This window comes from Muscardinus avellanarius (assembly GCF_963383645.1).
Source record: "Muscardinus avellanarius genome assembly, chromosome: 2".
In the NCBI taxonomy this organism is placed as follows: Eukaryota; Metazoa; Chordata; class Mammalia; order Rodentia; family Gliridae; genus Muscardinus; species Muscardinus avellanarius.
Window position 1 is genome coordinate 110,941,705 of NC_137787.1, and position 17,363 is coordinate 110,959,067.

At 44.3% G+C, this 17,363-nt stretch overlaps 1 protein-coding gene across 2 annotated transcripts in view; it reads left to right on the forward strand.

The window, feature by feature from the left end:
- SAP130 (Sin3A associated protein 130) overlaps positions 1-16,166 on the forward strand; it is a gene marked incomplete at its 3' end in the record, with an annotated part of 105,040 nt that extends 88,874 nt beyond the window's left edge. For both annotated transcript variants that reach the window (XM_080689903.1, XM_080689904.1), the window contains 6 exons: positions 845-1,203; positions 6,787-7,035; positions 7,166-7,291; positions 11,902-12,005; positions 15,634-15,747; positions 16,008-16,166. In XM_080689903.1, coding sequence (XP_080546029.1) covers positions 845-1,203; positions 6,787-7,035; positions 7,166-7,291; positions 11,902-12,005; positions 15,634-15,747; positions 16,008-16,166 — 1,111 coding nt within the window. The remainder of the gene's footprint in view (positions 1-844; positions 1,204-6,786; positions 7,036-7,165; positions 7,292-11,901; positions 12,006-15,633; positions 15,748-16,007) is intronic.
- Between the last annotated feature and the right edge of the window lie 1,197 nt (positions 16,167-17,363).

Here is a 17,363-nt window from a genome sequence, read left to right on the forward strand (position 1 = left end):
CCTAGGACCAGATAAATAAATAAATAAATAAATAAATAAATAAATAAATAAATAAATAAATAAATAAATAGCTTTAGTTTTGGGGTTTTTTTTGTTTTTGTTTTCTTTTGGGGTTTTTTTTTGGTGTTACTGGGGGTGGAACCCAGGGGCTTTTCTACCTCCAGGCTATATTCCCAGACTTATTTTATATTTTATTTGGAAACAGGGTCTCGCTAAGTTGCTGAGAGCCTCACTAAGTAGCTGAGGCTGGCTTCCAATCTGTGCAATCCTCCTGTCTCTGCCTCCCAAGCACTGAGATTACAGGTGTGCACCAACCATGCTCGGCTACATGAATTTTATTTTTATTTATTTATTTTTTTGGGGGGGTGGTGGTACTACAGGTGGAACTCAGGGGCTTTCTACTTCTGGACTATACTCTCAGACCTATTTTATATTTTATTTGGAAACAGGGTCCCACTAAGTTGCTGAGAGCCTCACTAAGTAGATGAGGCTAGCTTGGGAGGCTGCCTCAGCCTCCCAAGCATTGGGATTACAAGCATGCTCCACCACGCTCGGGTTACATGAAATATTTTAAAATCCTAAATTTCCAGCTGGGGTTTTAGCCCAGTGATATACACATATTTAGCATGCCAAAGGCCCTGGGTTCAATGCCCAGCACAGTAAGTACATATACATACCTGAATTCTTATTAAAAGTTGTCTTAAAAATCAAACATTTAGAATCACAGAGTAGTGTCATTTGTAGTATGTGGTAAATGAATTGGACATATACTTACCCTATGAGATGTTGCAGGTTAAGGCAGTTTTCTCTTACTTACTATATTTACTTTGCTTTTGTGTTTCAGTGCCAAACCTAAATCTGAAATCCACGTGTCTATGGCCACTCCAGTCACTGTGTCCATGGAGACCATTTCCAATCAAAATAATGATCAGCCAACCATTGCAGTCCCTCCCACTGCCCAGCAGCCTCCACCAACCATTCCAAACATGATCGCAGCAGCAAGTCCCCCATCACAATCAGCTGTGGCCCTTTCAACCATTCCTGGAGCAGTCCCCATCACTCCGCCCATCACTACAATGGCAGCCGCAACGCCACCATCAGCTACTGTGGGTGGCAGTCTCACCTCCGTTCTGGGCCCTCCTGTACCTGAGATCAAAGTGAAAGAAGAAGTAGAACCAATGGACATCATGAGGCCAGTCTCCAGTAAGTTCATTCAGAGCACTCTCCATTGGCAGCTGCTTCTTCCCTGTTTCCTTATTCTCTTCACAATGCAAGCTGTGTGACCATTAGCCAGGAAGCCTGAATCCTTGGTTCCCTTTTTAAATGTTACATTTCATGTGTTTTTAATAAATGGAAGAAGCTCCTTTTCAAAACTGAAACTATAAGCCAGGTACAGTGGTGCATGCCTGTAATCCTAGTACTTGGGACTCTGAGACAGGAGGATTGTAGGTTGCAAGCCAGCCTCAGCAATTTAGAAAGGCTCTCAGCAACCTAGTGAGACCTTGTTTCCAAATAAGAAAACTGGGCTAAGGCGTAGCTCAGAGGTAGAATGGCTCTGGGTCCAATCCCCAGTACCACAGAAAAAGAAAAGAAAAATTGCTGGGGGTGGTGGCCCATGCTTGTATTCCCAGCATTTGGGAGGCTGAGACAGGAGGATCGAGGTTCAGAGACAGCATCAGCTACTTAGTGAGGCTCTCTGCAACTTAGTGAGACCCTGTTTCAAAATAAAGAGAAAATAGGGCAGGGTGTGTAGCTTGGAGGTGGAATGTTCCTAGGTTCTATCCCTAGTACCACAAAAAAGAAAAGAAAATAGAAACCATTATTGCTGTCCTTTTTTAATTGATTTTTTTTTTTTTTTTTTTTGAGAGTCTGGGGATGGAACCCAGGAGCATTCGACCTTCGAGCTACACCCCCAGCCCTACTTTTATTCTTTATTTTGAAACAGGGTCTCACTAAGTAGCTGAGGCTGTCTGCGAATCGCAATTCTCCGGTCTCAGCCCCCAGAATTCCTGGATTACAAGCATGGGCCACCACGTCCAGCTTGTAATTGATTAATTTCTGATCACAAGATTAGTATTTCCCTATAGGATATACTTCAATATAGCTTTTCAGCATTTATTAGGAAAATGTTACAAGCTATGCATGGTGGTGGAACAGATCTATAATTTCAGTCCTTAAAAGACTGAGACAGGAGGATCACGGGTTCAAGCAAGTAGTGAGACTCTCATCAACCTAGTGAGACCCTGTTTCAAAAGAAAAGAAATACAAATAAAATAAAAGAGGGCTAGGGGGTATACCTTGGAGGAAGAATGACCCTAGGTTCAATCCCCAGTACCACAAAGATGGATGGATGGATGGATGGATGGATGGATGGATGGATGGATGGATGCGGGCAGGTGGGTTAGCTGGTTGAATTTGTATCTCAGAGGTAGAATGTCCCTGGATTCAATTCCCAACACTACAAAAGAAATAAGAATAGAGGAAGGGAGGGAGGGAGGAAAAAAGGAGACATGACAGTAAATTTGTGTGCTATGGCTCACCAGTAATAGCTACTTGGGAATCTGAGGCAGCAAAGATTACAGATGCATGGCCAGGCATGGTGGCGCACGCTTGTAATCCCCATGCTTGGGAGGCGGAGACAGGAGGATTGCGCAGGTTCGAAGCCAGACTCGCTGGTGGAAGAAACCCTGTTTCCAAATAAAAATATAAAAAAGAGGTCTGGGAGTGTAGCCCAGAGGTAGAAGGGTTTCCAGGAACCCCAGTACCAACAAAAAAACAAACAAACAAACAAAAGATTACAGATGCAATACCAACCCAGGCAACTTTTAGCCAGGCGTGGTGGCACACACTTGTAATCCCAGTACTTGTATTATGAGGTAACCTACAAAGACACACCAGACTCCAAAGTGCCAAAGAGGTCACTTTGATTTACCGGCCAGTCAGAGGAAGCAATAACCACTATACTGCCACCTTTTATATAGGCTGGCCAGGGCAAGCAGCAGTTTTGAAAATGCTGCCGTCCCAAACATCAGTCTTAACAGTCCTTTATACCCCTTGGTTACAGAGTTGGGGGTATGGAAAAGTCAGGTTTTTGTTATTATAAAATCATTATATCATTTGATAGACACCAGGTGTTCATTCAGGACAGACATCATAACTTACTCAGATGCTATCTTGTGGCCAAGACAGCATCCTCAGACCATGCAGCAATGTATCTGATTACAGAAGCTAATAGCAGTTAAGATTCCTTTACATATCCAGGTTTAGTTACAGGATGCACTTGCCTGAGGCTTCTGCCTAAAAGGGACACACCTCTTCACTTGGGAGGCTGAGACAGAGGATTGCTGGTTCAAGGCCAGCCTTAGCTACTTAGTGAGTCTTGCCGCAACTTAATGAAACCCTGTTTCAAAAATAAAAAATAAGCCAGGGGTGGTGGCACACACTTGTAATCCCAGCATTTGGAAGTCTAAGAAAGGAGGATCGTAGTTCACAGACATTCTCAGCTATTACTTAGTGAGGCCCTTTGCAACTCAGCAAGACCCTGCTTCAAAATAATTAGCCGAGCTTGGTGGCACACACTTGTAAATCTAGTACTTGGGAGGCTGAGACAGGAAGATCACGGTTCGAAGCCAGCCTCAGCTACTTAATGAGGCTCTCAGCAACTTAGTGAGACCCTATTTTCAAATAAAATATAAAATAGGTCTGGGAGAGCCAGGTGTGGTGGTGCTCACTTGTAATCCCAGCATTCAGGAGGCAGAGACCAGCTGCCATTTGCTGACAGCCTCAGCTACTTAGTAAGGCCCTCCTCAATTTAGTGAGACCCTGTTTCAAAATAAAGAATAAAATATAGGGCAGGGGGTGTAGCTCAGAGGTCAAATGCCCTGGGTTTCATCCCCAGATCCAGGGGGAAAAAAAATAGGTCTGAGAGTGTAGCCTGGAGGTAAAAGGCCCCTGGGTTCCATCCCCAATACCAGAGAAAGGAAGGAAGGAGGGAGGGAGGGAGGGAGGGAAGGAAGGAAGGAAGGAAGAAAGGAAGGAAGGAAGGAAGGAAGATGTAGCTCGGAGGTAGAATGCCCTTGGGTTCCATCTCCAGTACCGAAAAAAAAAAAATAAAGTAAAAAGAATAAAGGCTGGTATGGTAGTGTATGTTTGTAATCCCAGTACTTGGGAGGCTAAGACAGGAAGATTCAGGTTCGTGGCCAGCCTCAGCTACTTAGTGAGGCCTTTACAACTCAGTGAGACCCTGTTTCAAAATAAAGAATAAAATGCCGGGCGTGGTGGCGCATGCTTGCAAACCCAGCATTCGGGAGGCTGAGACTGGAGGATCACAGTTCACAGACAGCCCCAGCTACTTAGTGAGGCCCTCCGCAACTTAGTGAGACCCTGTCTCAAAATAAATAATAAAAAATAGGGCAGGGGGTGTAGCTCGGAAGTCAAATGCCCTGCCCCTGGGTTCCATCCCAACCCTCATAAAAAAAAAAAAAGAAAAAATGAATGAAAAATAGGTCAGGGGTATAGCTTGGAGGTCAAATGCCCTTGGATTCCATCCCAGTACCACAAAAATAAATAAATAAATAAAATAGTGCAGGGGATGTAGCTCAGAGATAGTATCCCCTGGGTTCAGTCTCCCTGTACAGTACACAAAAGAAAGAGAAAGCTACAATCAAGACATTGTATAGAAATATACTTTGAGGAGTTTGTCATACAGGAATAGAAAAAAGAACAGTATGAACTATAGGAAAGTGATGTAAAGAGGAAGTTTTTGTTGTTTCTGTTTGTGTGAAGGTTTTTTGTGGTGCTGAGCATTGAGCTGAGGGACCTTTTATCTTCAAGCTTATACCCCCAGCCCTTTATATATATATATATATATATTTTTTTTTTTTTTTTTTTTTTGAAACAGGGTCTCACTGAGTTGCTGAAGGTCTTTCTAAATTCCTGAGGCTGGGCTCAAACCTATGATCCTCCTGCCTCAGTCTCTCAAGTACTGGGATTATAGGCATGCACCACCACACTCAGCTGTTTTTAAGATGAGACAAAGAAGTTTTGTGTTATAATCTACCAGAGAGGAAAGAATTGCTGATATAAGAGAAACCAATGGGAATTCCTGGAACAGCCTCTGGGGAGGCAGGAGAAGTCAGGCTCAGTGTGTTCCTCAAGGGGTTGGTCCTTGCTAGAAGAAGAGAGAGGGAGAATAAATGCTCACGGTGCCAGAGAGAGCTAGAGTGGTGGTTCATGATTAGGGTAAGATCATCCCCCTAAAAGTACAGATAGAGGAAAAGGGGTTGAAGATTTGAGGGAGGAGAAAGTGGGATGGAATGGACTTGGCAGATGTGGCAGGACTGTCCAAGTGCTGTGTGTCTGGCAAGTTGCATTCAGCTGCCTAGTTGGAGAATTGGCCCTCACCTCTCGGCTTTTGCTACGTGAGTACAGTGCAGCAAGAATGGGGACAGTGAGCCGGGCATAGTGGCGCACGTTTGGTCCATCCCTAGTGCAGCAAAAAAAAAAAAAAAAAGAATGGGACAGTGGAGGAATACATTAAGCATGATGTAGAACTTAAATCTGGCATGGGTGTGAGTGGACCCACAAGGGTACGGCAGCAGAACAGTGGTAGAATGGCCAGAGGCCAGGCGTGGTGGCACATTCTTATTATCTCAGTCCTTGGGAGGCCAAGACTGGAGGCTTCAGCAACTTAGTGAAGCCCTCCACAACCTACCGAGACCCTGTACCAAATAAAAGAACATAGGGCTTGGAGGTAGGATGCTCCTGGGTTCTATATCCAGTACCTCCAAAAAAAAAAAAAAAAAAAAAAGGAATGACTGGCCAGTTGTTTGTAAGGGCCTAAGCACTGTTAGAGGCTAGTCACTAAGGACTGACCTGGAAAGAGAGTGGTTTATGTAGAGATGGGCTCTCAGGCAGTGTGCATTAGTGCTGACCGAGTGTGGGATATGGCGACAGAGTGTGGGTAGCTTTGACTGGTGGAGGAGAAGGGCAGGCACGTATGTGGTGGGAGGAAGACAAGAGTTGAGGTGAACCTCCTGTGTGATTTTAAAATCCCTAGGCTTGTGGTCTGTACACGCTCAAACTCACGTATACCTCCTCACCCTGAAGACTTTCATCTGGGCAGTGTCCTGTGGTAGTTAACAGAGCCAGCTCTGAAGCCGGGCTGCCCCTTTCAGCTCCCATCTCTGCCACTTGATACTTGGGCCCCAATTTCTGTGAATCAGGAGATAATAGGTAATGCCTACTTATTCACATTCTTTTGAAGATTGTGTGTTAATAGATTACCCACCTAGAGTTTATGTTTAAAGACCAGAAAAATAGTGGCTTCCACATGTAAGGATTTATTTCCCTTGAAACAAGCCCTGAGGCAGACAGTCCAGAGATAATATGTGACTTGCTCCAACCATTAGGAATCTAGACTCCTTCCACCTGTCACAAAGAACAAAGAATAGAAGTCCATGTCTTTCTTTTAAGGAAACTTCGTAAAATTACTAGAAAACTCTCCTTCATTTTATCTGACCATATCTAAGAAACACCTTTTTTATCTGAATGGCATTATGCCCATGTCAGAACAAAGGTTCTACAAGTAAGGAAGATGAAACTACAGGGCATCACAAGGCACATGGCAGCCTCCACCTCAGCGTGCGGTGCACAGTGACAGCTCACTGGAGGGCCCAGTGATGCTAGCTAGCAGGACTGTCTTTGTTGTTGTTATTGCCTGAAATCAAGCAAAGATTTCCATGATGTTTCGGTTCTGACAGACATGTGCCCCATTTCCTCCCACAGCAGTTCCTCCCCTGGCTACCAACACTGTGTCTCCATCCCTTGCATTGCTGGCTAACAATCTGTCCATGCCTACAAGTGACCTGCCTCCTGGTGCCTCCCCAAGGAAAAAGCCCCGAAAACAGCAGCACGTGATCTCCACGGAAGAAGGGGATATGATGGAGACCAACAGCACCGATGATGAGAAGTCCACTGCCAAGAGTCTCTTGGTGAAGGCTGAGAAGCGCAAGTCTCCTCCCAAGGAGTATATTGGTAATGGTCACTTAGGCGATGATCTTCTTCCCTTCCCACTTACATCAGGAGGCACCCCAGAGGGCATTCCTGGAGTCAGGCTCACTTGTATCAAAATTGAACTCTAATGTTTTTCTTCCCTGTGGAATAGATGAAGAAGGTGTGAGGTACGTCCCAGTGCGTCCAAGGCCTCCCATTACTTTGCTTCGTCACTATCGGAACCCCTGGAAAGCTGCTTACCACCACTTTCAGAGGTACAGTGACGTCCGGGTCAAAGGTCAGTTTCCCCAAAAATCGTCCAGTATTAATGCATGAACTTTGTAGAGCACTTGGCTGTATTATAATCAGAAAAGGAAAACAGCAGCCAGTCATGGTGGCGTATGCCTGTAATCCCAATATTTGGGGGACTGAAAACAGGAGGATCACAGATTCGAAGACCACCTCAGCTAGTAGTAAGACTCATCAAACTAGTGAGACACTGATTCAAAAATTTTACTTTTTTTTTTTTTTTGTGTGTGTGTGTGTGTGGTACTGGGGTTCCTGGAAGCCCTTCTACCTCCGGGATACACTCCCACGGGCTACACTCCCAGACCTATTTTTTAACTTTTTTATTTGGAAACAGGGTCTCTTAAGCCAGCAAGGCTGGCTTCGAACCAGCGCGATCCTCCTGTCTCCGCTCCCAAGCGCGGGGATTACAAGCGTGCACCACCACACCCGGCTTTTATTCTTTATTTTGAAACAGGGTCTCACTGAGTTGCAGAGGGCCTCACTAAGTAGCTGAGGCTGTCCGCAAACAGCAATCCTCTGGTCTCAGCCTCCCAAATGCTGGAATTACAAGCATGCGCCACCATTCCCCCCGGCTTGATTCAAAAATTTTAAAAAATGAAATAGGGCTTGGAGGTAACTTGTAAGTAGAATGCCCCTAATACCAAAAAGGGGGAAAAAAAACTATCATAAGATAACTTGACAGCTGAAAGGTTTATGAGCCCTATCCTTTATTTTAGTATTTTAATCTTATTAGCACAAAGGCTTCTTTTTTTTTTTCTTTTCCGGTACTGGGAATAGAACTCAAGGGGCATTGTACCTCTGAGCTACACCCCCAGCCCTTTTTTTTTTTTTTTTTTTTTAATGGTGATACTGGAGGTGGAACCCAGGGGCTTTTCTACCTCTGGGCTATACTCCCAGATCTATTTTATACTTTATTTGGAAACAGGATCTTAATAAGTTGCTGAGAGCCTCACTAAGTAGCTGAGGCTGACTTTGAACCTATGCGATCCTCCTGGCTCAGCCTCCCAAGCGCTGGTATTACAAGTGTGCACCACCATGCCTGAGTCTGGCATGGGTTTTTTGGGGTTTTTTTATTTTGTTTTATTTTTCTTTTCTCTTTTTTTCTGCAGTGCGATGGAACCAAGGGGCATTCTACCTCCAAGCTATACCCTCAGTCCTATCTTTTATTTTTATTTTGAAACAGGGTCTTACTGAGTTGTAAAAGGCCTTGCTAAGTAGCTAAGGCTGTCCACGAACCCAGATCCTCCTTTCTCAGCCTCCCAAATGCTGGGATTACAACCATGTGCCACCATGCCCAGTTTGCCTTTTTTGTTTTGTATTGTTTTGTTTTGTTGTGGTACTGGGTGGTAGAACCCAGGGGCTTTTTTTCTATCTCAGGGCTGTACCCCCAGCCCGATTTTATAATTTATTTGGAAACAAGGTCTCATTCAGTTACTAAGCAACTGAGGCTGGCTTCGAACCTGTGCGATTCTCCTGTCTCAGCCTCCCAAGAGCTGGGATTACAAGTGTGCGCCACCATGCCCGGCTTGGCATGGGTTTTTGAGAGGAACCTCAAAGAGGTTAAGTGTGGTTCAATCCCCAGCACCAAAAAGAAACAGGGTATTACTATAAATCATGCAGCCATGAAATCATAGAGATGCTGGGCGAGGTGGCTCAGGGCTATAGTCCCAGTACTTGGAGGGCTGAGATAGGAGGAGTGCAGGTTTAAGAACAGCCTCAGCAAGTAGCAAAAATCTCATCAACCTAATGAGACCTTGCTTCAAAATGTAAAAAGTAGTAATAAGCCAGGCATGGTGGCACGTGCTTGTAATCCCAGTATTCTGGAGGCTGAGACTGGAGGGTCGCAGTTCTCAAACAGCCTCAGCTACTTAGTGAGGCCATCTCAGTGAGACCCTGTTTCAAAATAAAGAATACAAAATAGGGCAAGGGATGTAGCTCAGACAGAGGTCGAATGCACCTGGGTTCCATTCCCAGACCCACCAAAAAAAGATAATAAAAAAAAATTAGTAATAAAAATAGGACTGGGAGTATAGCTCAGAAGTAGAATGTCTCTGGGTTTATTCCCCAGTACTAAAAATGAAAGCATAGAGACTTCCAAAATATGTAGTAGAGAAAGAGGAAAGAGTTAATTTTGCAGTGAAGACACCTGACAAACATCTTGTAATTCCAGTACTTGGGAGGCTGACACAAGAGGAAGCTACTTAGTGAGGGCCTCTACAAATCAGTGAGACCCCGTTTCAAGAAATTAAAAAAAGACTAAAAAATAGGAGTGGGGGTGTAACTCAGAGGTGCAGTGCCCCTTGGTTCCATCCCCAGTATTATGCCCAGTATTATGAAGGGGGGGGGCGAGGGAGAGAGATATGAAGCTGTTTATGGTGGCTCACGCTTGTAATCCCAGCATTTGGGAGGCTGAGACAGGAGGTTCATGGTTCGTGGACAACCTCAGCAACTTAGGCCCTTTGCAACTCAGTGAGACCTTGTTTCAAAATAAAAAATAGGACTGGGAGTGTTTCTCAGAGGTAGAATGCCTCTGGGTTCCATCCCCAGTACCACCAAAAAAAAAAAAAGGAACAAGCTGGTGGCGAACACATGTAATCCCAGTACTTGGGAGGCTGAGACAGGTGGATTGCAGGTTAGCGGCCAGCCTCAGCTACTTAGGGAGGTATGCTGCAACCTTTATAAAAGTTGAAATAAATTTTTTATGTTTTTCTAGAAGAGAAAAAAAGTTATGCTACAGGAAATAGCTAATCAGAAAGGAGTGTCCTGCCGTGCCCAAGGTTCAAATTAATTTTTAAAAAATTGGGATGGTGGTATATCTCAAAGGTAGAATCTCCCTGGGTTCAATCCCCAGTACACCAAAAAAATAAAATTAAATAAAGAACAAAATATAGGATTACAGGTTCATATCCAGCCTCGGCTACTTAAGCCCTCTGCAACTTAATAAGACATTTCAAAATAAAGAATAAAAAATAGGGCTAGGTTGTATCTCAGAGGAAGAATGTCCATGGGTTCAATTCCCAGTACCCAAAAAAAGAAAAGAAAATGACAATAATTTTGTTTTATGCTGAGCGCAGTGGCACAAACCTGTAATCCCAGTACTTGGGAGAAACTCAGACAGGAAGATTACAGGTTTGAGACCAGCCTCAGCACCTTGTGAGGCCCTCTGCAATGTAGCAAGACCCTGTTTCAAAAGTTAAAAAAACAGAGGCTGAGACAAGAGGATCATGCAGGTTTGAAGCCAGCCTCAGCTACTTAGTAAAGCTCTCAGCAACATAGTGAAGCCCTGTTTCCAGATAAAATATAAAATAGGTCTAGGAGTATATCCTGGAGGTAGAAAGCCCCTAGATTCTATCCCCAGTACCACAAAAAAAAAAAAAAAAAAAAAAAAATTTTAATAGGGATGGGGGTGTAGCTCAGAGTTAGAGATGGAATGTCTCTGACATCAGTCCTCAGTACCACTAAAAAAAAAAAAAAAAGCCAGACCTGGTGTCACACACTTGTAATCCCAATTCTTGGGAGGCCGAAATAGGATTTTAGGTTCAAGAACAATCTCAGCAAAATAATGAGACTCTCATCAACCTAGTAAGACCCTAGTTCAAAACAAAAAAATAAAAAGGGCTGGAGTGTTGCTTAGAGGTTAAAAATGCCCCTAGATTCAATCCTCATTACCATACACAAATTTTAAAATATATTACATATCTTGTAATCCCACCATTCGGGAGGCTGAGACAGGAGGATCGTGGTTTGTGGACAGCCTCAGCTATTTAGTGAGGCCCTTTGCAATTCAGTGAGACCCTCTTTCAAAATAAAGAATAAGCCAGGCATGGTAGCACACACTTGTAATCCCCGTGCTTGGAAGGCGGAGACATGAGGATCGCACAGGTTCGAAACAGCCTCGCTGGCGTAAGAGACCCTGTTTCCAAATAAAAATATTAAAAAATAGGTGTCTGGAAGTGTAGCCCGGAGGTAGAAGGGTTTCCAGGAACCCCAGTACCACCAAAAAAAAGAAGAAGAAAATAAGAGACAGGCGTGGTGGCGCACGCTTATAATTCCAGCCCTTGGGAGGCTGAGACAGGAGGATTGCACAGGTTGGAAACCAGCCTCAGCTTCTTAGGCTCTCAGCAACTTAGTGAGACCTTGTTTCCAAATAAATTATAAAAATAGGGCTAGGGGCCGGGCATGATGGCGCACGCTGGTAATCCCAGCATTTGGGAGGCTGAGACCTGAGGATGACTTCGCAGACAGCCTCAGCTCCTTAGTGAGGCCCTCTGCAACTTATTGAGACCTTGTTTCAAAATAAAGAATAAAAAATTGGGCAGGAGATGTAGCTTGGAAGTCAAATGCCACTGGGTTCCATCTCCAGACCCGCAAAAAAAAAAATTCAAAAAATTCAAAAATAGGGCTGGGTGTTTAGCCCCTGGGTTCTTCCCCCAACACCACAAAAAATAAATAAATAATCCCTCCCAAGCTCTGGGATTACAAGTGTGCACCACCACGCCCAGCTAAGTAAAGAAATTTTGATAAAGTATTGGCACTTACACTTAAACACAAATCATTGACCTTTATAAAAGTTGAAATAAATTTTTTATGTTTTTCTAGAAGAGAAAAAAGCTATGCTACAGGAAATAGCTAATCAGAAAGGAGTGTCCTGTCGTGCCCAAGGCTGGAAAGTCCACCTCTGTGCTGCCCAGTTACTACAGCTGGTAGGTATAGCTGTTAAATCATGCCATCATGCTCTACAGAGGAGAGGATGCTGGCAAAGTCCACGTTCATAGAAGAGTGTGTGTGTGCGCGTGTGGGGTTTTTTTGTTTTTGTTTGTTTGTTTGTTTTACTAGGGATTGAACCCAGGGGCATTTTACCTACAAGCTACACAAGCTACAACCCCAGTTTGTTTTTGTTGGTTTTGGGGGGGTTTTTTGGTGGTACTGGGGTTCCTGGAAACCCTTCTACTTCTGGGCTACACTCCCAGACCTATTTTTTATACTTTTTATTTGGAAACAGGGTCTCTTAAGCCAGCACAGCTGGCTTCGAACCTGCATGATCCTCCTGTCTCTACCTCCTAAACATGAGGATTATAAGCGTGTGCCACCACGCCCGGCTCTTTATTTTTTATTTTGATACAGAATCTCATTTGGTTGGTGGGAGTCTCACTACTTGCTGAAGCTATCCTCCAACCTACAATCCTCTTGTGTCATCTTCCCAAATACTGGGATTACAATATATACACTATACTCAGCTATTATTTGTTTGTTTGTTTGTTTGTTTGTTTGTTTGTTTGTTGTGGGTCTGAAGATGGAACCTAGGGGCATTTGACCTCCGAGCTATACCCCCTGCCCTATTTTTTATTCTTTATTTTGAAACAGGGTCTAAGTTGCGGGGAGCCTCACTAAGTAGCAGAGGCTGTCCACGAACCGCAATCCTCTGGTCTCAGTCTCCCAAATGCTGGGATTACAAGCATGCACCCCCACGCCCGGCTTCAGCTTCTTATCTTTAATTTGAAACAGGGTCTCACTGAGTTGCTGAGACTGACCTCAAATCTATGATTCTCTTATCTCAGATGTCCAAGTATTGGGATTATAGGTTGAAAGGTTAAAAATAGAGTTAAGGAGTTTAGGAGGGCGGTAAAAACACCAACCAGGTTATCAGAGACCACTGCTTTATTCAGACCCAGCTCCCTCTGGAGAGTCAGCCAACCATAGGAGAAGGGACCAACAGGCCACACATCTGGAGAGTTGCGCATAGTCCTGAGTCACGTGGTGGATCTGAGACACCGACGTCTTATAGGCATGCCGATTCTCTCGCAACATTTGTAGTCTCAAGGCACCTGGATTCTAGCGATATCTCCACTTCTGGCTTCTACCTCCTGTTCCCACTGCGAGATCACGTGGAGGTGGGGAGGGACCCAACTTATCAATAGGCATACAAGAACTTTTTTTTTTTAGTAATTCTGAAGCATTCCCCACTAATACAGGACATGGTAGGATCTTTGTTGTTATATTACAAGAACTATATCAATTACATATAATTATTATCTAAATCTTAGTTCTGGTACCCTTATCTTTTGTGTGTGTGTGTGTGTGTGTGTGTGTGTGTGTGTGTGTGTGTATGTGTATCTAGGGATGGAACCCAGGGACATTCGACCTTTGAGCTATACGCCCTGCCCTATTTTTTATTCTTTATTTTGAAACAGGGCCTCACTAAGTTGCAGAGAGCCTCACTAAGTAGCTGAGGCTGTCCACTAACCACGATCCTCCGGTCTCAGCCTCCCAAATGCTGGGATTACAAGCGTGCGCCACCACGCCCAGCTTGGTACCCTTATCTAAAATATATGGGACAGTTATGACATAAGACTGAAAATTAAAATTCAGCACTGTCATGGTATCTGAAATGGGAAGCTTCAGTAGCCTACCCAGAAACTCTCCTGCCTGCCTACTCTGTGCCTTCAGAAAAGGTCCTCTGGCCAAACAAACCTTCTCACCCTGGGGATCAGGCACAGTTCCTGCTTCTTACTGGGTAGCAGGCTTTAGTGACTTGCCTGCTTCCAGAATTGCTCAACCAGTCTCTTCCTCCCTTGGATGCTGCAGCCTGCCTCCCATAGCCCCTGCTTGTTCACAGTCTTCCTGACTGCAAGCCCTGTGTGGCCCTGAGTTGTGTGCTCTCCCCTAAGCTGTGATTATGTGTGACTCATAGACTGCTCTCTATCTCATCTGTCCAATAGTAGATCCTATGTTTTTAGCCATTTCCATAACTGTAGGACAAGGATCTCTTCCTTCAACTGGGTGAATAGGAGGCAGTTAGCTGGGTGCTATGGCACACACCTGTAATCTCAGCTACTCAATAGGCTGAGGCAAGAGGATCACAAGTTCAAAGCCAGCCTGGACACCTTAGTGAGAGCCTGCCTCAAAATAAAAATTAAAAAGGCCTATGTAGCTCATTGGTGGAGCATCCACCTAGCATGCACAAAGCCCTGTGTTTGCTTCCAACACCAAAGGGGAGTGAGCGCCTCATGAACTTGCCCATCCTTAGAATAGCAGAGAATTCAAGAACATCATCTGCTATGAGGGTCCTGGCTAGTTTTTACTTAGCAGAAATTTCTTTGTGTGTGCTAGTGTGTTACTAGGGATGGAACCTAGGAGGGTATTCTACCTCCAAGCTACACTCCCAGCCCTATTTTTTTTATTATTATTATTCTTTATTTTGAAACAGGGTCTCACTAAGTTGCAGAGGGCCTCACTAAGTAGCTGAGGCTGTCAGCAAACCTCGATCCTCCTATCTCAGCCTCTCAAATGCTGGGATTACAAGTGTGCGTAACCATGCCCAGTTTAGGAAAATTATATTTCTGTGAGCTTGGTGGACTTGTTTTTCAGAGGAAATTATGAATTCAAAATAATATTTTAAAATTATTCTTAAAGACAGACACTGAACTATGAGAGGTATTTTTGTTTCTGTTTTTTTGGGTTTTGTTTTTTTTTTGGTGGTACTGGGGTTTCTGGAAACCCTTCTACCTCTGGGCTACACTCCCAGACACCTATTTTTTTTATATTTTTATTTGGAAACAGGGTCTCTTAAGCCAGTGAAGCTGGTTTCGAACCTGCGCGATCCTCCTGTCTCCGCCTCCCAAAGCACGGGGATTACAAGCGTGTGCCACCACGCCTGGCTATGAGAAATTTTTATGTAACTCGTTGTTGATCAGCTTCCTTTTTCTGTTTTTTGATTTTGTTTTTTTGCAGTGTAGGGAGATTGAACCCAGGGGCATTCTACCTCCAAGCTACACCCTCAGCCCTATTTTCATTCTTTATTTTGTTTTTGTTGTTGTTTTTGTTTTGTTTTGTTTTGTTGGTGGTACTAGGGGTGAAACTCAGAGGCTTTCTACCTCCAGGTTATACTCCTAGACCCTTTTTATATTTTATTTGGAAACAGGGTCTCACTAAGTTGCTGAGAGCCTCACTGAGTAGCTGAGGCTGGCTTTGAACCCGTGCGATCCTCCTGTCTCAGCCTCCCAAGCGCGGGGATTACAAGCGTGTGCCACCATGCCCGGCTTCATTCTTTATTTTGAAACAAGGTGTCACTAAGTAGCTGAGGCTGACCAAGAATCTTTGATCCTCCTATCTCAGCCTCCCAATTACTGGGATTACAAGCAGCCTGCCACCACACCCAGCTCATTTACTCTTTCTTACCCTTAGTATTTTAGTCCTTGGGCTAAAGAACTTTATTTCCCTAACAGCTCTTATACCATTGCTCAGAGTTGATTCAAGATGGCTTCAGTTGCCTAAAATGAACATAGGAAAGTTTATTTGAGATTGTAATGCATTCTCTCTTGTGTGTTGCAGACAAATCTAGAACATGATGTTTATGAAAGACTTACCAACCTACAAGAAGGGATTATTCCAAAGAAAAAAGCAGCAACTGATGATGATTTGCATCGAATAAACGAACTAATACAGGTTTGAATGAGCCCCTTCCCTTCTGATGCCCTACTTTCTGAGACTGTTTACCATACATTCCTGCTTCTCCAGTTTCCCTCTTGGCCACTACTCTCTTTAGTAAGAGGTCATTATTACCTCCATCTGCATCACCAACAAACACTGAGTCATTGCGTGTAAATGAAAGCCCCAAAATGACCTCTGCCCAAAGGGTCGTGTTTCTGTAAGAGCTCAGTCATCCTCATAACTGCCAGCTGATGCTGTGATGTCTTCTGTTCCAGGGAAACATGCAGAGGTGTAAACTTGTGATGGATCAAATCAGTGAGGCCAGAGACTCCATGCTTAAGGTTTTAGATCATAAAGATCGTGTCCTGAAGCTTCTAAACAAGAATGGGACTGTCAAGAAAGTGTCAAAATTGAAGCGAAAGGAAAAAGTCTAGACCCAGAAGAATCAGGAGTTTGGAAACAGAATTTATGAAGAATGACAGTGGGGGTGGGTGGGAGGGGTTGGCTATTTTCAAAATGGAATGTTGAAATAAAGGAAGTGTTCCTTAATTCACACATGAAAGCAGAGGGACCCGTGGCACCGAAGGAGCAGAGCTGACCTGACTCAGTGAACCCCATTCTCCCTGTCAGGCACATCCCCATTAAACCTGCCCTGTGTCATAAGTGACTGCTGATGCGCAGTGACACAGTGTGATGGCTGACTGGCACTTTTCAGCCTCCAAGTTTATATAAACTTATTTATCTGGTGGATTCCTGCAGGACCCATACTGAGCCTGGACTGAAAGTATCCACTTGGACCATCTGTTATTTCTACACTGAAAATAAACCTCTTCTCCTCACCCCAGTCAGTTCTTCTGTCTGACCTTCAAATGCCTACGTTGGCCTTTTACAGTAGTGCCACAGCACCAAGAGAGCTGCCACATCTCACAAAAGGGTTCGAACTATCAGTTCCTGTCACTTTTTTAAAGAACTATTTCCAAGTGAAGTTGTTCTGTTGTTTGTCCTGTGTGTGTCAGAATTGAGCCTCGGGGTTCAGAGCAGGTGGCACTGCCGTGCTCTGAGGTCTTGTTCTGAAGTCCGTTCTCGGTTCTCTCTGTACTCCATAGCTGGTGTGACGCTGTTGATTGTATGTACCACGCCTCTCCAAACATTAATAAAGGACTCAAAGAGGTTTTTGTACATGAGCAGTTGGCCTCTTTTTCTAAAATGCATCAGTACTGTGCTGAACAGCACTTCAGTGTTCTCCCTGCTATCATTTGTCACACATTGTTGTCTTATTTGTTAAAGTTTTGTTATTCTACATAGAGTTCTCCTTCCAGTCATTTGAAGTCATTACAGTGGTGAGGTCTGTGGGCCTTTGTTGTCTTCAGTCCAAGCCTGAGGTAAGTGGGTCAGATGACAGGACCGTTGAGCTGCAGTGCATGGGTGAGACATTCGGGCTGATCTCACTTTAACCTGTGTGGTCAGGCAGCCTGGTTCTGCTTCCTTTGGACTCGAGATCTCCACGTGACAGGCCAAGAAAGATGTTCTCAGAGCCTGCTTCTTCTGGAGACAAGACATGACATCCCACTACCAGTTTGGGGCTGGAGCGCTCTGCCCTGCCCTGAGCAGAGCTGAAATAGGGGCCCAAG